The sequence below is a fragment of the Psittacula echo genome, assembly GCF_963264785.1.
Source record: "Psittacula echo genome assembly, chromosome: 5".
Lineage (NCBI taxonomy): Eukaryota > Metazoa > Chordata > Aves > Psittaciformes > Psittacidae > Psittacula > Psittacula echo.
Genome location: NC_137739.1, coordinates 48839277 through 48861505, shown reverse-complemented (window position 1 = coordinate 48861505; position 22229 = coordinate 48839277). Strand labels below are relative to the sequence as shown.

At 37.5% G+C, this 22229-nt stretch overlaps 1 protein-coding gene across 2 annotated transcripts in view; it reads right to left on the bottom strand.

The window, feature by feature from the left end:
• Positions 1–287: 287 nt before the first annotated feature.
• The window catches only part of ARHGAP5 (Rho GTPase activating protein 5), a gene marked incomplete at both ends in the record, with an annotated part of 38990 nt that continues 17048 nt past the window's right edge, over positions 288–22229 (bottom strand). The window contains 5 exons of one of the 2 annotated variants that reach the window (XM_080619841.1): positions 288–618; positions 4300–4405; positions 6147–6278; positions 7684–7761; positions 21864–22011. In XM_080619841.1, coding sequence (XP_080475967.1) covers positions 288–618; positions 4300–4405; positions 6147–6278; positions 7684–7761; positions 21864–22011 — 795 coding nt within the window. The remainder of the gene's footprint in view (positions 619–4299; positions 4406–6146; positions 6279–7683; positions 7762–21863; positions 22012–22229) is intronic. The other variant, XM_080619842.1, reaches the window with a different exon arrangement.

Sequence of the window (22229 nt, the reverse complement as noted above, 5' to 3'; positions counted from 1 at the left end):
AGGAATGATATAGTGATTGCAATAAGGTATCATGCAGCAGCAGCTTTGTACTTTGTAGCTATTTTTGCTTTTAAAAATTAAACCTCTCCAGTCATGCTTATCACACAGTTTTTATCTGCAGTGTGTACAAATGAGGAACACAGTACAGGATATAACAAAAAGATGTCCAATCAGCTGGATGGGAATTATTTGTCATAAATATGAAGTATATTACTGTATCCTGAAACATGCATGTCTATAGCTTGTCCTTACTGTTCAGTGCCAGGCTGCCTGCAATCATCTTCTGTTCATATAATACCAAGAGGATCTGCTGGTAATTGTGACTGTATCAGCTGAGGCTGCAGCGGTGGTGGTAACTGAAGAGGTACCATTGGCTCTACCATCTGCACTGCGTTGGAAGGAGGTGGCTGACATGCCACTGGGTTAGGTGCTTCTACAATCTCTCCGTTGTAAAAGAAAAACTGACACTGTTGAATGAAGGTCTCTATAACTGACTGGTGGATTTTGGTGGTAGAAAGAAACTCTCTGTTTTCAAAATCAGGTCTCATCAAAGTAGGCCAGAAGCAAATTGATAAGTTATCAGCAGTCATAAAGTTGGTTTTATATTGCTGACTAACCCTGAAAAGAGAATAATATGTACAGTAAGAAATACAACCAGTATGCATTCAACTACAAACATTTTCAGAGCTCTCTCACTGTAAGCATTCTTATTAAACAATCTCAAGGTTTTTATTACTTTTCTCCAGCTATCCATTTAAACAACCATTCTTGGTTTTGTTTAAGCTACTATGCAGAAGAAAATTTAGAAGCCATGACTTTTCAGATTTGAATAGGTAACAAATATAAATCTGATTCAGCTATTAATCAAGAAATAAGTTCAACACTGTCAATATTTTGAAGTGACAATAATAAACTTTAAATTTCTCAATCAGCTACAGGATTTCACAAAAATAACACTTCATACATCAAAACGTCTACAAGACATCTATTAGAATGTCTTATGGAAATGGCTTCTTACTGTAGAACAGTCAATATTAACTAACATCTATGACACTCATGATCTAAATTAATTATTAGAATACTATTATGAGAAAGGAAAAAAACAAAACAGAACACAAACAAAACCAACAACAAACCATCCAGTTACAAAACTTATCATCTACAATTAAATGCCACCTCAGAAAAAAATGCACTGCTTCTCGTAAGTCAGAAAAAGTCAGGATATTCTGTTTTCTAAAAAATAGTCTGCATTCTAAAGCAATATCACCATTTTTTCTAGCAGTAATTGATGAGAGATGAATGAAAAATTATGTGTTAATAAATCCAAAAAACACCTAAGATACTCCTTCAGCTGGGAACATGCAATTCCTAAATTATAGTAGACAGTACAAAGGTAACAGCTACAGTTGTCCTGCAGAAATAGAGATAAAATAAAACTTCAGCAACTTGTCAGCTACAATTTTGATGATCAACAAGAGCAGACTGCAAGAATTTCTGACAGCTGGCTGTAGTCCATAGATTCAAAAGCTGTGAAAACCATAGTAAACACTAGAATTAATGCTATAAGAAAATATTTTCACTCCTTTACACTGCATGTACAGTGGTAACTATAAAGGGTAGACTTCCATTTTCGCATGTGCATTACTTATTCCAAATAGTGTGAGGGTACACAAATACTGGCTCTCAATCTGGTTTGAATAAGCTTGGTCCAAGGGATATTTGGATAACTAGTTCTGAGAGACAGCAATATTCATAATCTTTTTCTTAAAAAAAATTGTATTTTACCTTTATTTAAGGATGAAAGAACCTGAAAAAGTAAATGTAAGCTTACACTTTGTTTAGCATTTTTAAAGAGTTTTCTTCATATACCAGATTCGTTTGTGTATAAATTCCTCCTGACTCCAGTCAGCACAGGTTCATGAAGGGCAGGTCCTGCTTGACCAACCTGATCTTCTACAACAAGGTGACCCACCTGGTTAATGAGGGAAAGGCTGCAGATATTGTCTACCTGGACTCTAGTAAAGCATTTGACACTGCCTCCCACAGCATTCTTCTGGAGAAACTGGCTGCTCATGGCCTGGATAGGTGGATTCTTCACTAGGTTAAAATATGGCTGGATGGCCAAGCCCAAAGAGCGGTGGTAAATAGTGTCACATCTAGTTGGCAACCAGTCACTAGTGGTGTCCCTCAGGGCTTGGTATTGGAGCCACCGATGTTCAGTATCTCCACTGATGATCTGGATGAGGGGATCGAGTGCACTTTCAGTACTGCACTTTTTCAGATGGTGGCTGAACATGAGCCAGTTTGTGCCCAAGAAGCCAAGGAGGCCAACAGCATCCTCACCTGTATCAGCAATAGCACAGCCAGCAGGGTCAGGGAAGTGACTGTCTCCCTGTACTGTTCGGTTCTGGGCCTCTCACTATACTGAGGTGCTGGAGTGGGTCCAAAGAAGAGCAATGAAGATGGTGAAGGGTCTGGAGCACAAGTCTGATGAGGAACAGCTGAGGGAACCAGGATTGTTTAGTCTGGAGAAGAGAGGGCTTACAGGGAACCATATCGCTCTCTACAACTACCTGAAAGGAGGATGGAGTGAGGAGGTGGCTGGCCTATTCTCACAAGTAACAAGTGATAGGACAAGAGGTAATGGCCTCAAGTTGCATCAAGTGAGGTTTAGGCTGGATATTAGGAAATTTCTTCACTGAGAGGGTGATCAGGCGTTGGAACAGGCTTCCCAGGGGAGTGGTGGAATCACCGTCCCTGGAAGTGCTCAAAAGCCATGTAGATGAGTGACACGGCTCTTCTACTTGCACTAATCCAGTTACCTGACACTGAGCATTCAGCTGTACTACACAAATAAGTGACCAACTGAAGACTTATGACAATTCTGGTTGCCACTCTTTCGCAGAAATTTCTATCAGGTCTATTAAGAACTACTGAAACACTTCAGGTAACTTATAACTGTGTCAAATTTGAGATGTTTTGTTTTAACTCCAGATATATGCAAGCACATCTTGTAGTATGTAAACGCATGGAATAATTACATTCATTGATATGATTTTATCTATTTTAGGGCTGAATTTGCTGTGCAGACTAAAAAGGGTTAAAAGGTCCATTTCTGCCCACACATTACATGCTCAGTTGAATCTTTACGAATACCTGCAAAAAAACCACAGAACATGCACTACTCTGGAACAATTTAACAACTTAAATGTCATTAAAAGCTTATTGGTGTATACATATGCAAAATTGCCTGGCTGGAAAGCACCACTGTAGGGTAGGACCTGAAAGTCCTGGAGGACAACAAACTGAACATGAGCCAGCAACGTGCCCCTGTGGCAAAGGCTGCCAACAGCATCCTAGCTTGCATTAAGAGTTCTGCCAGCAGGTCTAGGGATGTGATCCTTCCCCTCTACTCAGCACTGCAAAGGCCACATCTGGAGTATAGGGTCCAGCTCTGGACGGCTAAGCACAACAGACACACGGGAGCAAGGCCAACGAAGGGACACAAAGATCATTAAGAGACAGAGAATCCCAAATGAGGAAAGGCTGGGCAAGCTTGAACTGCTTAGCCTGGAAAGGCTCAGGGGAAGTCTTACAATTGGTTTTAAATATCCAATAGAAGGGTGTAAAGAAGATGGATTGAGATAAACTGAGTGGTGTCTAGTGACAGGACAAAAAGCCACAGGCAGAAAACACACATAGTAAATTCTGGCTGTGGGTAAGAAAACTTTTTTACTGTGAGGGTGACAGCACTAGCACAGGTTGCCCAAACAGATTGTGGAGTCTCCCTCCTTGGAGAAAACTGCAAAACCAGTTGGACATAGTCCTGGGCAATCTGTTCTAGTTGACTCTTCCAAAGCAATGGGGTTGGACTAAACAATTGTCAAAGGTCCATTAAACCTCAACAACCCTCTGATTCTGTCTAAAAGTACAGAAAAAAAACCAAACCAAACCAAAACCCAAAACCCACAAAACTCAAGCTGATCTTTTAAAAAAAAAAAAAAAAAAAAAAAAAAAGCTCTGTAACTGCAGTACAAAGTAGCTCTTTCAAGGTTTTTCACTACATACACCATTCGTGTAACTTTATAGTAGTGATGATGCCAGCTATTTATACGTCAGTAAAATCTGAACAGAATATACAAACCTTTTATCAACCTCTAACTCCTAGTTTCATTTTCGACATTTTTATTAACATGAGCAATGCAGCATGAAATTTGCAATTCTAGTAGTCAATTCATTGTTACAAACAGTATTTTTTGCAATGCTACAACTTAAAATTTTAGTAGAAAAATACTAAACCTGTTTAGATGCGTTATTACGTATTTGAAGACATCATAGTTCACTGGGTGGAATTTCTTCACAATTTCTTTTAACTCATGTAGTCGTTCTGTCTTATCGATGATTTCTACAGGAATAAGTGACATTTACTGATACATCTAGAAAGACATACTGAACAAAGCATTTCCAAGTCTTTTTCCTAGTATAATGGTACAGATAAGATACCCACAGAAAAATGCTGAGAATTCGATAAAACTCCCATCAGCATATACTATTGCATTAAATATTTTTTAATTACAGAAGTATCTAAAGACAAAATTACTTTTCTATATTTAAGCAGAACTATTTATCTGTGTTTAACAGTAAAGAATGACTTGATTAGCTCATCGTTGGCTTGTAGAATGATAATGAACAACGTGACAGAGTTACTTCTTATTAGGTTTTCCTCTGCTTGCAAAATGATATGACTTCAATATAGCTAAGATTTATTTAGACTGAAGCTTCATAAAGATTTGGGGGAAGGAAGATATTCACATGAACTTAGAATACCTTAAGCTTAGCAGTTATTCAAATAAAAAAATTATGAATTGAGCCTGGTGCAGCTATTTTAAATATACTGTTTAAAGGAGAACAGGGATTTTCACAGGCCCAAGGGACATTATCTATGTTTCAAAGAGGAAATAATCAACATGTAAGGAAGAACTAGAGAATAAAAAAACAAAAACAAAACAAAAACAAAAAAAGGTTTTTTAAAGAAAAAGCAACTAGAAAACAAAACAAAACAAAAAAAAAAGAATGCTGCTGCTAAAACACCTGTGGGAAGTACTACTAAAGTACTATAGAACCATACATTCTGTAGAATTATGATTCATATCATAAAAAGGAATGCAAGCTCACCTCTATTACTTGACTGCATTGGTAAAAAAAAATAAATTATGTAAGTCCATTTATATTCTATGCTATTGCATGTTTTCACTGAAATTCAACTGACATACTTTTAAGAAAAAAAAAAAACCAAACTTTAACTAATTGCATTAAATAAGCGATTTGTCAGAAGACTACAGCAGAAATACCACAAATAGGTATCTACAGATATCATTCAAACCCACAAAATTTCTAATGCACTGTATTAATCAAGTCCAGGCTCAAGCCTTACATTTACACTAGTATTTTCATGTTTTGGACAAAAAAGCATTAAGAATACAGTATGTCACAGCTGTATCCTGCAAAAATGTGTAGCAGTCTTTTTCTGAAAGTCTGCTGCCAGTACAAGAGAGATATTCTCACAGAAAAAGGAAGAATTTAGTAGTTTCACTTTGAAGTGTCTGAAAAATGTTTATAAGACGAACAAAATTAAGCATTTCATCTTACAGGGAGTTCAAAAAGAATTTGAAAAAAAATCTGGATCTGGAAGAGAATTACCTAATATTCCATAGATGTGTCTGATCTCTAAAGCCTATTTTGAATGTAAGACTTTATGAATGCAAGGGGGTTTTCCCCTGTTAAGAACTGCAAAACATTTGCAAGAACTTTCATCATATGCAGCAGTAATAAAGAGTGAACAAAACAAAACAAACAAAAAAAAAAAAAAACCCAAACAAAACTAAAAAGAAAATATATATGTATTTCAGCAACTGAATTTCCTAGGAAAAAGAGACATAATAAATCTCAACTTATTTAGAAAAAATATCATCTTTATTCCATTATACAGTTCTGTTAATTTTAAAGACTAAAAAGAACGCTCATGTCTCAGCAATTTAACAATATTTCACTGCAGCTAGTGCTTTCAACTGACAATGAAGTAAAAACTGCAATAAGGGCAATTAATATAACATAATTAGATCAAGACAAGATTATTTATTACTTACTTGATGTTTCTAACAACTCTTGATGCAAAGAGTAAGGAATCAATGGATCTGGCAGATCGGCAAAAAAAGCTTTAAGAGCCCCAGCCACTGCATTTACTGTTACTCCCATAGACTCTAGGCTGATATTATGATCTGTAAAACAAAATGAAACAGCAGTGTAAGTAAAACCTACAGCTATCATTCCTTACAGCATTTTATGAATACAAGAATTCATCCAAAAACTTAAATGTTACAAAATGCACATATTAATTAAACCTACAGATAAGCTGCCATCACTGTGACCCACATGCAATCAACCAAATGTAAGAAAATCTCATAGCGTAAGAAAACAGTAGAAGATCAGAAAAATAAAGTCTAAGTCTCCATGCAGACTTAAATGCTTTTGTAGTAGCCACTGACTGGCTTCTGATTTATCAATTTTGACCAATAATAAGTTTTTAAACAAAATTTTGGGAAATAGAATTTAAAATTTGTGATTGTGTTCATGTGACTACATGAAGCCTTTTAAAGAAGGATAACAAAACATACCAGTGACTACATGTGGCCATATAATCTACTGCTAGATTCCCAAATAACAGAAGCTTTATGGTTTATAACTAGAGAGGGTTTTTTTAATTGAAAGTTGTAACAACAAAGCCACACCAGGTAATTTTTAAGCCAAGGCCAGAAGTAGAAGCACTGAAGCTGGAGAACTTAAGTATTTAAAAACTGAATTTTGAAAATGCTTTTTTACTTTTCAAAAGTCCGCTTCACCTGAAACTCTGGAACATGCTTTAATAAGGGCTGAAGAAAATCTGGCATTATACTCAGATTATCTGCAACAGCACAGCACAGGATAAATAACTAGTACATTTATCTTCCTTATCTTCTAAGAGGTATTTTACTATTTTTCACAGGCAAAAGCTCATGATTAATATCCAAGAACTTTTAAGCAGTGTTTCATTCTGAAATATCAACTGAGATCATAAATTAAATGAGAAAACAGAAGGAAAAAAACACTGACCTCTCTTTAACACATCAAAGTAAACAGCATGATCTACCAATCATATTCCAGTATATTCTAGCATGAAGAAGGTTGTGTTATAAATTTATTATCAAGTTTTAATTGTTAATCCATATTATTCAAGGGAGCTTTCAACAAAATAAGTATTAAGAAGTACTACATATGCAGGGGAGGATGTAAGGGAGAAGTGAATGTCTTAATGCCTAGGACTGATGAACTACTAACATAAAGGCCATGTAGGACTGCATTTTAAACTCTTGAAAACATTGGAATATCATCCAGAAAATATTTTAACAGCACTTAAAGTCAACTGCAATAAGATTCTATTCCATTTGTAATAACATTAATTGTGTAATATGTAACATGTAATAAATTTGTAATAACCTGGACTATACCAATACAACCTACCACAGCATTAGGTACTCAGTGCTATGGAAGTCAATTTGAAGATGCAACCCTTTTATATTGTACTATGATAACTCCATGGAGAATTCAAGTTCTATTTTGGCTTTGAATAAGAAAATCTGCTCTTACCTTGATCAAACTGTTTCTGAATGTTGTCTTGATCTGTTTTATTCCCACTAACACGGTATAGGCCTTCAGTACATAATCCTTGGCAGGGGAGGAAAAAAAATATTAAATATTCAAAAAAAAGTTTATCTACCTCAGAACAAAACAGAGGCAGTCATAACTACTGGTTCAGAAACCAAAAGCAGAAAAACAAATCTTAAGTGTTTAAAAAGTAGCATGTTAACCATTATAGTGATATAGAAGTAACAATACACAAAATACCAGTTGTTTATTTAGTCCACTATCCCATTTAACATGAATCAGAGGAAACCACATTCTAGGATAACAAGAACCTGACTGCAGGCATTTGTGGAATAATTTCACCCAAAATTATTCCCTTCCTGATCTGTACCACACTGTTCTTATTTGCTGTCTTTTTTTTTTTTTTTTAATCACAAAAAATATTAATTCTGGGGTTTGACAGCCACAGAATTTATGTTCTTAAATACTGTCTTCACAGTTTGGGCGTAACAACTTACAATGACAAGCAACAACACATTAATAAATACTCTGCAGCAAAATCAGGCATTTGTAATTGATTCCTAATTTTTTAATTTCATGGTATAACACACTCCTGTATGAGACAAGGACTTAATCTAACACACTTTCCTTTTTATCATTTACATTTTATAAACTTTGCATCTCCTCATTTTTCTATGGTAAATTATCCCATCTTTTACAAGTTTTTCTTTTTTTGGAGGGGAGAAGGGAAAAGGAGACAGCTGTTAGGAAGCAGAGGTTCTTCAGGCTTCTCATTACTACTTCATTTCACTATGTGTTACAGAGTCATTATGATTACAGTAGCCATTCCAGACAAACAACACTAAAAAATACACCTCTATTATGCACACACAAACTTGTTCACTCCACGCCAGTGATTATGCTTCCTTTTACATTGCTATTTTTTTGGCCACAGCTACTCACTGAATGAAAGCATCATCCTGCTCATCACACCATTACCAAAGATCTTTTTCTTTTGTTAATTTAGAACCCATTAAGGAAGACAAACAGTTTATAGTTTTTATAGTTCCATAACTCTCCAAGTTATCTTTATGGGTGTAAAATTATCTATATGCTAGATCTCCATAACAGCACAGGGTTCCAGTTAAAAATCCACAAGTTCAAGTTTTATGAAACATCTTGGCTTTCTACCATCACTGCCCAGTGACTAAATGCATTTCAGATTATCAGATCAATACATAACTCCTCTGTCACACCATAGTCACCACGGGTGCCTTTCATGTTACCAAGAAACACTAGGAATCCTGTTACAATGCTCAAAGTACAGAAAGAATATAACCATTTCAAGCTGCTCAGGAATGTTTATCAATTAATTTGATGTCAACTCTTTTAATACAATTCTTCCTTCTTAATGCATTAACAATTCACATGTCTCTTTACTGGCTGCATCAAGGCTATTTAAGCAAGCTTTTTTCCAATAATTTTTTAGGCCTACCATTTAGCTTTCCAAATCCATAGCCAAATTTTTCTCTTGAAACATACACCTAAACAGTCCTTTCAAGAAAACTAAGCCTTATTCACTAATGACCTCAAAAAGCACCAGAAGGTATAATTTGGTGGCACAGGGCAAAAAGTGGATTCAATGGTTTCCACAGCTGAAAGGGTTTTCAAACTTGTTTTCAAAAGAATGCCCCAAATGCACTACCTGCTATTACAGACAGAAACACTTTGCATTCCTCTTCCAGAAGTGGTAAATAAATAAATAAATAAATAAATAAATATCACTGGCAGATAAGAACAAGCTAGGATCAAGATTCCCTTTGCCTAGTATAACAGAATTCTCACTTGGAGGCCCTACAGCCCCAGGGCATTCAGTGTTTTATCCAACTACTATTCAGTTTCTTTCTGCACAAAAGGAACTGAATGTGCTGCAATAGCATTTGCTGAGAAGTCTGATCCAGTCACTGTTTAACAGGAGTGTTTAAGCCTTGGGCTGCTTTGGAGACAGAGATGCTCTACTGCAGTATCTGGGATTTTATGTTTTTAATTCCCTATTTCACCATGTAGTAGACACCTCTGTTCTCAGACCAGTACAGCTCTGAGAAGCATAAAAAGACAATTTACAGTACTGCAGGAAATTTTCAGATTAAACAAGGGCATGTCTACTGAATTTAAGCATCTTCCAAAAAAAGGCAAGTGCTGCAGTTCTGGATTAAGCTAACTAAATTTGTCTTTTAAAATTCCTCAAGCAAAAATAGTTTTTCCTGCTTGTATATTCTAGAAATTTACACTTCATGAAACGGTTGGTCAACTCTTATCATATTGTTTCTCTGCTTACACACAGTATGCAGAGAAGTCTGAAAGTATAATTTTAAATAATGCTTCAATTCTTCCTGTTGTTTTTTATCATCAACTAGGTCTATGCAATGCTTGTTACATCAAGATCTTCACCAAGTATAAGACATTAGTTCACTAGTTAGCTTTTAAAGTTCTTGCATATCTATAACGTACATCCCTATTGAGAGAGGTAGAGTATCCAACATGCATTTTTTCTTAACGTTGTTTTTAAAATTCAGTCCTTCATCTGCAAGTCTGTTGATTTTTTTCAGAATTCTTACCTATGTTCTTACCCTGCTTCCCTTCTGGTCCAGCTGTAAATTTCAAGCAATCCTTACTGGACACAATGACTGCTGTGATACTATATATCTGAATCATCTGACTTATTGGCTTCCCTGTCCTTTACTATACCTTTAGGCTTAAAGAATCACATTATTTCACATCACAACAGCCCATATTTACTTCAAGATCAAGCTCACCTGCTTTGTCTAGACTATTTCTTTCTCAAAGTGCCTAGTAGCACCTAAAAAATCCTCTTCCTGACCCATCTTTTGTGCTGCCAGTTGTGATCAGGGTTCCATCCCATCTAACTGGAACTTCACATAGGGCTCAAAATGCTTCAAAAGTTGATTACACCTACATGCATACTTAGATTGTAGGACACTTCTACCCTTAAACACCAATATATTTCACAACTCTTCCTCCACAGAACATACTAACTTCTGCACAAAGGCAGACCAAAGTCTATCTGTTACAATATCCAGTTTCCACATCTGTAAAGTAGTATATGCTTGAGGAAGAGCAGGAGAACAAAAAAAAAACCCCCAAAACCAAACAAAACATCAAAAACCCACAACCACAAACCTCCCCCTCCTCCAAACAGCAATCTTTCTGTGGTATAGACTCCCAGTTTTTATGAAATCTTTTTTGTCCTTAAGAAGCAGGAATTTCTCTACTCTTTCCCAGCACCAGTTTTTTCAATTTATATCACTTCTCTTCCGAGCTAATCAATTCAGTCTGTCTTTATAGAATCACAGAATCATAGAATAGTTAGGGTTGGAAAGGACCTCAAGATCATCTAGTTCCAACCCCCCTGACATGGGCAGGGACACTCCACACTAAACCATGCAACCCAAGGCCTCATCCAACCTGGCCTTGAACACCGCCAAGGATGGAGCATTCACAACCTCCCTGGGCAACCCATTCCAGTGCCTCACCACCCTCTCAGTAAAGAATTTCTTCCTTAGATCCAATCTAAACTTCCCCTGTCTAAGTTTGAACCCGTTACCCCTTGTCCTGTCACTACAGTCCCTGATGAAGAGTCCATCCCCAGCATCCTTGTAGGCCTCCTTCAGATACTGAAGACTGAGGTCTCCACGCAGCCTTCTCTTGTCCAGGCTGAACAGCCCCAACTTTCTCAGCCTCTCTTCATACGGGAGGTGCTCCAATCCCCTGATCATCCTCGTAGCCCTCTTCTGGACTTGTTCCAACAGTTCCATGTCCTTTTTATGTTGAAGACACCAGAACTGCACACAAAACTGCAAGTGAGGTCTCACGAGAGAAGAGTAGAGGGGCAGGATCACCTCCTTGGACCTGCTGGTCACGCTCCTCTTGATGCAGCCCAGGATATGGTTGGCTTTCTGAGCTGCAAGCACACACTGAAGCCGGATCATGTTCCTTTTTTCATCGACCGACACCCCCAAGTCCTTCTCTGCAGGGCTGCTCTGAATCTCTTCTTTGCCCAAGAGTTACCGTTTATGTCATATGCAGTATCTTTTCTACCCCAAAACAGACCAACACAAATTGTAACCAATATTCAAACTTTATGTATAGCACAGAATACATAACATTTTTCCCCATATCACTCTCATAATTCTTTTTATTCTTTTTGCTTGGTTCATAGCAAGTACTGAGAGTTGAAGTTTTCAGACAGCTGTTTATGATTATTTTAAAGCCTCTTCCTGAGTGACAACAGCTATACCAATAATTTTGCCTGCTGAAAAGTCTGCCAACTTGTCATCTGTAACCAGGTTCTACTATCACTATTCCATGTTTCTGAATACATGCCACCTAATTACAGCATGTCTGCCTCTCTCCAGTTTAATTCCTTCACCTACAGTGACCAATCAAACTTTTCAAGAATCTCCACTATAATATCTATCATTCCACAGTTACCTTTGTAAATTTTGTAATACATATAATTCTATAATTTTATTCCACAGATTGACCTCACGTACTTCTTCTCAACCCCTATGCTACCCAGACTACACAAGACCAAAGGAACCACGCCACCTTACTGATCCAGAATGGTAATTTCTATGTATACCTCAAATATATGCAATTACAGAGCAAAGAACCCAAAGCCTTTTCAAGCAAGAGTCTAGCACTAAATTTACTTACATAAAACACATTTAAAATTCTACATTTGATGTGTTCTTATCTGTGCATACCAATACTGGCAATTAAAGAACCATGACATTTAATTCACACACTGAAAAAAAAAGTATTTTACCGCTTCTTGTAATAAAATATAGAATATTGAAATGTTCAATAAAAAGTAGTGCAAGAAAATAAGCAGAGCTCTTAGAAAGACTCATTAGAAAGCTCTCATTCAGTGCTGAATTAACATTTCTATAATTTACGTTAACTGATTATTAAACAAGCTCTCAATCATTTTATGAAGTGTCACTCAATCACATATTTCATGCCCCGCTCATTTTGAAAAAAGAATAAAAGACTTCAATTAATATGACATAACAAACATGCCTAGGGAAAGGAAGGTGAATTCCTTACTTTGTTAAAAACTGGTAACATCTGAAGATAATATGCTAGGAAAATTAGAGTAACTGCTTGGCCACTTTTTGCCTAGAGAAAGGAGAGAAATAAGAGGAGCAGCATAGGTACCCTAAGTACTCTGCAAAAGATATTGACATCTTGGTCCAATCTGCATTGTTCAGAAATTCTTTATGCAATTGCCATGAAGTTCCCTCTGAAGATACCTTAATTAGCAATACAGATCAAGTGCACCACATGTGCTTATGAGTATTTCAAAACATATTTGTTTACAGTTTTCAGTGATTCTTGCACACTAATAAATTAACGTATGTGCTCCTCCTCCATTCGTCTGGTAGTCAGTCTTCCATTAGGAGAAACAACTGATGCCTGCTTTCCCTTCCTCTCAAGTTTGGACAGTTTCCTCCTTGTTGATTGACTCCAAAGTTGCAAAACACAAACCTATTCCATGCCAATTTTGAAGTGGTCACAGAAGGGATCCTCAGGAGGTCATCTAGTCCAACATTCTGCTCAAACCAGGCCAATCCTGAATTCAGACTGAGTTGCTTATCTAAACTTGAATATCAACTACAAAAAGAGTAGCTGCCCATAGTCTCTTTGGGCAACCTGAATCAGTGCTTAAATAATCCTCAGAACAAGAGCTTTTCATTTCTTTCTAGTCGGAACTTCATATTTTAATTATCATTATCTCTAATCCTCATGGCACGTACTTCAGTATTTTAGCCTGGCTGCATCCTCTCAGCAACCTCTTTACAGCAATGGGAAGCCACTTTTGGGTATTTCTTCAGCCTTTTCCACTCCAAGCTGAACAAACCTACAGGTCAGGAGCTCCAGCCCCTGACCCTCTTGTGCTAGACTCAATCTAGTTTGTCAACACCTTTCTTGTAGTATTTCAGATGAGATCTACAAAGTGCATAGTAAAAACAAATAATCACTTCTGTTGCTGTAGTGCCTACCCTTCTGTTGGGACAGCATGCTATAGAAGGCATCCACTGACGCACTACTGACTCATGCTTAGCCTATTCACCGTGACCCCCAGATTCTTTTCAGCAGCATTGCTATGCAGCCAGTCAAGTCCCCAGAGTGTACCACTGCAGGTGTTTAGTCCCTGCAATTTGAGCTGCAGGACTTGGCATTTGTCCTTGCTGAATTCCATCAGGTTCCTGTTGTGCCATTCTTCCAGCTAGTCTATGTTCCCCTGAACAAGAACAAGGTTCTGGCCTTGAATATATTAACAACACAGCCACTCTAGGATCACTCACAAACTTGATGACAGTGCAAAATGTACCGTAGGGATATTTAACTCTATTGTTACTGCATCTATCCAGAATCAAAAGTAACACAGTCATGGCCTATGAATTTTTTTTTTTTTTTCCTTTTACTAAACATAACAGCTCATGGGAAGTTGAGTCAACTTAACTGAGCATTATGACTGAAAAAGTTCGTCTAACTCTCTGCCTCAGTCAGTTTCCATCCTTCCCTTGCTCACAGCTGCATAATTCTGCTGCCTGCCTCGACCTGGTTTTGATATATATTTGACCCTTAACTTACCAGCTGTAATACTTAACAGCAGGACCTTGTCCATTTTTGCTGATGTAGCTTTCCAAGACAGTGAACTCCACTGATTCAGAGACATCTGACAAGTGCCCAAAGAGAAAAGCAGCAGAAGCATACAGCAGGAGAGAATCTTACTGGCTGTTTCACTGTTTCTCATGAAACTACCCTCAGGATGCCAGGCCTCATACATCAGGACCAAGGGGGTGGCCACTCTTGCCCTGTTCTGTTCTCTCTCTCTCTAACAGAACAGATTCCCAGAAGCCTCTAGCTCCCTCAAGCCCTTCGAATAAAAGGGGAGATAATTTATCTTGAATTTCTGGATTTTGCAGCCACTACGAATGTATTTCAATGATTTACCAGCCTTTTTACTACAACAGGCACTGCAGACTCATTTTCTTTTCCTACTAATCTCAATTCTACTCAATCCTTGTTCTTTAGAGACAAACTTTGCACTAACTATACTTCCAGTGTAAAAATCTTGCCTCATGGCAGATTCAATGCAAAAGACCTGGATATAACTTAGGTGAGAAGGAAATTTAGAAAAGGCAATATTTTTTACTTGAATTACCTCCAAAATAATAAATTTATCAGCATTACAAAAAGGTATAAATATCAAAAGCAGTAATTATTGTACATACAGCAAATATGAAATTTTTAATTTCACCTATAGCTCTCCACAGAGACCATGTGAGGCATTAAATGAGATGTCGCTCTGTCAAATTCATTCTTCCTTCTTTATTCCATTACTTGTCTTACATAACCTGAGTAACTGAATTATTAAAACACATACTATTCTAATAAGCTTCTGTCCTGGGTTCAGCAGTAGCAGTCAGGTTTTTTTTCTCCTTCTTAGTAGCTGTTGCAGCACTGTGTTTTTGACTTTTGGCCTGGGAACAAAAACTGATAACACTGATGTTTAGACTGACCAAGAACTTTGTGAGTCTCATGCTCTGCCAGGGAGGAGGAGGGGTCGGGAGGAAGCAGGGACAGGACACCTGACCCAAACTAGCCAAAGAGGTATTCCATACCACAGCACGTCATGCCAGGGGATGTAACTGGGAGCCCTCAATTGCTTCATATAGAATTAACACTATATCAATGCTACCAGTTTTCTACAAAGTACAGAATCTAAAATTTCTCATCTTCTCAATGAAGTACATGGACATCAATATTCTACAAAGTTAAAAAAAATATTTGAAAACAGAAAAAAATACTAAAATATTTCTATTAGTATTAGAGTTGAATATAGTCAAGAGACAAATTTATTAAATGGCAAAACTGAGACAGTATTCCTAATATTAATTTGATGCCTCTTTACTTGATAAACAAAATGAAATGTAATTTTTGATAAACTTTTCGCCGATGCATAAGGATGCATACAAAAAGTAAATTCAAAACACCAAATAAAAAAACCCCTGAAATATTAAAATCCCCTTCATATGCCAATACTATCAGTTAGCATAAGTCAGTTGTGCCCAAATTATTATAATTTTGGGAAAGCTAAAAATAATCAACAACGGTATGTGTTAAACAGCACATGAACAGTACTTGAAATTAAATTGGTAGCATGTTAAAACAGCATAAAAAATTAGTAACAAAACACACAAGGTACAAACTTGTCATAAACCTGTAAACTTTTATACTTAAAAAAAATTAGACCTTCAATAGATACTTTTACATGGCAGTGCAATATAAAATTCAAATCATATAAACATTTTGTTGAAGCATTAAATTAGCCTTCAGAAATCTGCATTCCTTTCTCTCAAACAAAACTCTCAGAGTAGCCTCCTTACTCCCTACCTGGTATCTCTTGATATATAGAAACACAGAATTCACGCTATTAATACAGGTAACAAACAATTTAGCTTCAAAAATTATCTCAATTCTGTTGCCTACATTTAGGAAAAAAATGTTACTAAAAAATTAGTTTTCTACATAATTTTTTTTAAATTAGCACTTGTTTTTTTCCTAACTCACCTGATCATAGCCACTACCATTTTCTTAAAAATCAAAACTGAACTCTAGTTTCTCTACTAAATACATTTCCATAAATCTAGTTTATAGAAAACCAATACACTTAAGAACTTCATTTCAAGCGATGTTCACAAAACAACCTTCTATTCAGTCCATCAGAAGAAAGCAACAAAACATACTATAACAACTGTATCACCAAAATCTTTTGGAAGCCCATAACTGAAAATAACTACCACTGTCAAAAAGTCAACTTAAGTAGCTGCCCTCAAGTGCAAGTTAGATACTGATGTGCAAAGAATGTGACAGACGTAAAAGCATAAAATCAGCAGCTTATACATTATGCTATATCACTAACGATATAAATGTGTTTAGATAGTGTGATTCTATCTGTAACCTTTTACAGACTAACTTTCCAGAAAGTTTTCCTGAAAACACTATGCATATATACCAAGACATTTAGTGGAAAACTTGGTAATTCGCCATTATCAAGTTACTTACCTGAAAGATGAAAATTTTTTTTATTGTCTTATTCAGTGAACCAACAAGAGCGAGCTCTGACAACCAACCAAGATTACTCACCATTCTACAGTTACAATGAATTAAAAAATTAAAGGCTTGGATAGAGAAAAGGTTTCCTATAATCATGGACACCATGTAAACACACAAAGTTTGTTTAGAATATTTAGTCAAGCTTTCCTCAGTCCTTTTCCAGAAGTGACAGTGCTACTGAATTTAAGATAATCTTACATGTTATTGTAAAACTATTTTTTTCCCAATCAACAGGTTCCAACAAGACAAAGTATTATGAGCTATTACTGCTTCATACTATCAGTATCAGGAACAGTACACACTACTGCCAAAATGGAGGTTTTTATGCATGCATACTGCTCATTAGGCTTAAATCTGCTCACATATTAGCTACTTCACTCCTTCAGTTTCTATTTCCAATACTACCAAAAAGATTCCAAAGGCATTAAAGCACTAGATTATCATTTAAAAACAGAAATTAGTTGACTCCATAAAGCTAAACCAGTTCAGAATAAAACTTGTTGTTGGAACTGTTGGAACAAGTCCAGAGGAGGGCTACGAGGGTGATCAGGGGACTGGAGCACCTCCCGTATGAAGAGAGGCTGAGAAAGTTGCGACTGTTCAGCCTGGACAAGAGAAGGCTGCGTGGAGACCTCATAGCAGCCTTCCAGTTTCTGAAGGGGGCCTACAAGGATGCTGGGGAGGGACTCTTCATCAGGGACTCTAGTGACAGGACAAGGGGTAATGGGTTCAAACTTAAACAAGGGAAGTTTAGATTGGATCTAAGGAAGAAATTCTTTACTGTGAGGGTGGTGAGGCACTGGAATGGGTTGCCCAGGGAGGCTGTGAATGCTCCATCCTTGGCGGTGTTCAAGGCCAGGTTGGATGAGGCCTTGGGTGGCATGGTTTAGTGTGGGGTGTCCCTGCCCATGTCAGGGGGGTTGGAACTAGATGATCTCAAGGTCCTTTCCAACCCTAACTATTCTATGATTCTATGAATACCCAACTAAATAGGAACACACAGAAAATACCTACACCTTCAGGCCCTGATTTAGGATCCCTTATCTCTACCAGATCTTCTTTTACCCTGACAGGATCTCTATGGCTCCTTCAAAAGAAATATCTGTTGATTTATAAAAGGCTTTGGTTTTGTTTCTTTGTTTTTGTGAGGATATTCGAGAACAGTATGGTAAAACAAAAATCTGATGGTATTTTCTGCATGCACTCAATTCTTTAAGGTTTATGGAGTAGTAAGAATCTTCAAGGACACTTTCTTCCCAACTAAGCATTCAAAAGAGAGAAAACTGATTTTCACACTGCACACTTCCTAGCCTCAGTCACAAAATAAGACAAGTGAGTACAAAGCACTGCCTTGTGTAATTTCATGAGGCAGGAAGAGGGAAAATTAAAAATTAAGATCAGCCCTTAAATTTGAAACACGCCTGCAATTCAGCCACAGTGCAAATTTACATGTGGTAATACAAAGGGGAGGAGCTGACATGGACAGTGGGATTGAGTGCACCCTCAGCAAGTTTGCCGATGACACCAAGCTCTGTGGTTCGGTTCATACGCCGGAGGGAAGGAATGCCATCCAGAGGGACCTCAACAGGCTTGTGAGGTGGGCTGATGCCAACCTTATGAAGTTTAACCATGCCAAGTGCAAGGTCCTCCACCTGGGTCAGAGCAATCCCAGGCACAGCTACAGGTTGGGCAGAGAAGAGATTCAGAGCAGCCCTGCAGAGAAGGACTTGGGGTGTTGGTCGATGAGAAAACGAACATGAGCCAGCTTCAGTGTGTGCTCGCAGCCCAGAAAGCCAACCGTATCCTGGGCTGCATCAAGAGAAGCGTGACCAGCAGGTCCAAGGAGGTGATCCTGACTCTCTACACTGCTCTCGTGAGACCTCACTTGGAGTATTGTGTGCAGTTCTGGTGTCCTCAACATAAAAGGGACATGGAACTGTTGGAACAAGTCCAGAGGAGGGCCACAAGGATGATCAGGGGACTGGAGCACCTCCCGTATGGAGAGGCTGAGAAAGTTGGGGCTGTTCAGCCTGGACAAGAGAAGGCTGGTGGAGACCTCATAGCAGCCTTCCAGTATCTGAAGGAGGCCTACAAGGATGCTGGGGAGGGACTATTCGTAAGGGACTGTAGTGACAGGACAAGGGGTAACGGGTTCAAACTTAGACAGGGGAAGTTTAGATTGGATATAAGGAAGAAATTCTTTACTGTGAGGGTGGTGAGGCACTGGAATGGGTTACCCAGGGAGGCTGTGAATGCTCCATCCTTGGCGGTGTTCAAGGCCAGGTTGGATGAGGCCTTGGGTGGCATGGTTTAGTGTGGGGTGTCCCTGCCCATGTCAGGGGGGTTGGAACTAGATGATCTTGAGGTCCTTTCCAACCCTGACTATTCTATGATTCTATGATTCTATGAACACTGTGAAAGTACCTGAAAAGCTAAAAAGTATGTCCCCTGTAAGAGAAATATACTGATTAGCCTCATTCAAGAAAAGTTGGAAAAGACTGAACCTTCTAGATTAAAAAGACAATGATAAACACTCATTGAATTCAGTTAGCACTGATTCTAGGCTGACTTGATAAGAGATGGTTGAATTATTGGATGATTCCCCAACATTATCAGCTGGGACTGGTACCACTCTGGAGTCCAGCCTGAAGCCAATAGATCCTGACCTGCCTTCTGCAGGCCAGTCATCTCCAAAACAGTATTTGTGGAATTTTCTCTCAGACAGTCCATTAAGTCACTGGATGTGAGTCTATCCCAGTACAGGATATCTGAGGGTAATGCAAGTGAACATCCTCCTTTCCCAAAGGCAACAAATACTTACACTCAGAACACTGCTTGAAACTCAAATACCTACAGAATATTAACCTAATATAAAGATAATACACACTAAATATAAAATTCCCTCAGCCACATATGGAAGGTGACGAGAACAACGAAAGCTACTTACACAGAATCCATAGTAGGAGAAAGAAAATCGTAGTACAGATCAAAAGCAGAGGTCTTGTTCTGTACTAAGTGCTTAGCAGAAACAGCAGGACAACTACTGCCTTCACAGCCACAAAGCAAGCATGAGCATGGCACAATGTTTGTCCAGCTTAAACATATAACCAGAATTAAAATTGTCCAGCTTATCAGTAGCTGCAGCATCCTGGGATGAACTAACACATATTCAACCAGCTAAAGGAAAAGCAGCACCTCCTGAATCCCCACTTTCAACGAGCCCCTCACATTTTGAACACGTAAGTTTCTTTAGACCTGGATTTATAATTTTGTTGTTTGGAAGTATTCTCACAAAGTTAAACATGCTCAAATTTAAGATACTACTTGTAGATTCTACAAACTTCAAGAAGTCACTTGATCTTCATTACTGCTGGATGTCTGGTTTATACAGCCACACGTAGTAGCTGTATATAGTTGTTTCTAAATAACACAAATTCAGATAGTGACTCACCAACATAAAATTATGTTGGTTTGGTTTTGGATTTTTTTTTTTTTTTTGCTACATACAATACCAAACAAAATATATATTAAGCTGTCTATATCACTCTATTACTCGTTGCCTGTCTTCCTCCTTCCCCATTTTTTCCTGGGTAAGGGGGTGGGGAGGTAAGAGGTGGGGAAGAAGGAGGGGAAGCAAAGAGCAAAGGCAAGAGGGAATCAAAAACTGCTGTTACCTTTACATAAAGAACAAGAGGTAAACGTTAACAACAGATTTGTACTAACACCTCTGACTCTCAAAAGATTACTGTCTGAGGTTTCACCTGATTTTTTTTCATTGCAATAATGCAGTATATAAGTCTTCAAAAACAGCTATTAGGCCTATCACCTATAGGAGATCTTCTGGAAACACTGCTCCCACAGATGGCAGATTTTAATTTTGCTAAGACTGTTACTGTCATCTTACAGCCAAAATTGTATTACAAAACCAACAAAACGTCAAAAAAAGGTGCTGTTTTACTTTATGCTAACCAATATCAAACTGCAGACACCCATTGAAAGATATCCTGAACTGCATTTCAGCTCCAGTTTCATACTCTCATTTGCTTCAAATATAGCAATATCGCATTTATGCAATTTCAGAGCAACCAAGATCTACACACTAAGCAAAAACTGGTGCTCACCATCTTAAAAAAAACCCAACAAAACAAAAAAACCCTACAACACCCAAAAAAACAAAACACAAAACAGAACAGAAACCCAACCACAGGTCACTCCCAAACCAAACAACACCCCACCCTTAAATGTAGTCTTCTTTGGACCAGCAAGATGAACCCACATTGCCATGACATCCATGGTCATGGAGTAAACAGGCTGAAAGCAGGGGAAAACACACAACTGGGGAGGCCAGGAAGAAAGGAAAGAGAGGAAAACGTACTGAGAAATTTCACCCTAGTACAAACACATCAATGTTAATATTTTATGTTAAACTGGAAATCTGCAAGTTAAACAAACTGCTTAACATGTTTCCATATAGAATCACACAGTATTTAGAAATGTTTTCATCTCTGTAACAAGTAAAAACGCAAAACCAGGTTTATCAGCAAAATAAAGCAAGGAAAAAGACTAATTCAGCTATACCATGCATCTGTTTTCTGAAACTGGAAAAAATGGATTTCAGAGCTCTTTGATATATGAAGTAAAATAGTAGCAACACGGAGACATGTAAAACTGGAACGCCATTGGGTTAAAAGTCATTTGGCATTAGAGTGTCATACAAACTTTTTAAATTACAGGAAAAAATGCTAAATTTCAATTGTTTGTTAAAATGAAATTAAGTACTTGTGTAAACATAGACAGACATCACATATTAAGCATACAATTTAGAGAATATATTCTACTTTTAAAAAGTGCTTTTTCTATAATTATTTACTTCTGGGATAAAATTCTAAAAGTGCTTTAAAACAGAAAATGAGAGGCTTTACTCATTAATGCAAAGTGGGAAAGTCTTTCCTCCAATAGTTCTCCTGTCTTACCTGTATCTTCAATGAATTGCACACATTTTTCAACAAACAGAGGTATCGGTTTCTCAGGTGTAACCAGATCCTGTAGGGGCATCCCAAAGTAATTACTTTCCCAGTTTCTACGAATTGGAGGATTGAATGTCTTAGTTTTCTTTTTCGGCTACAACAAAACAAAGTTATTTAAGCAATATTCAAGTAATATTTTAACTAACTCATATTGCAACTATTTAATAAAAACAAGCAGATCACACACCAAACATTAAAATTCCTCTATGGCAAACTGAGTAGAAAGAAATGTACTTTAAAATAACATACATTAGACACAAAGCACTCAAATAACATCTAATAGATTTGGTCTTCTTTGCATCACATTAGGAA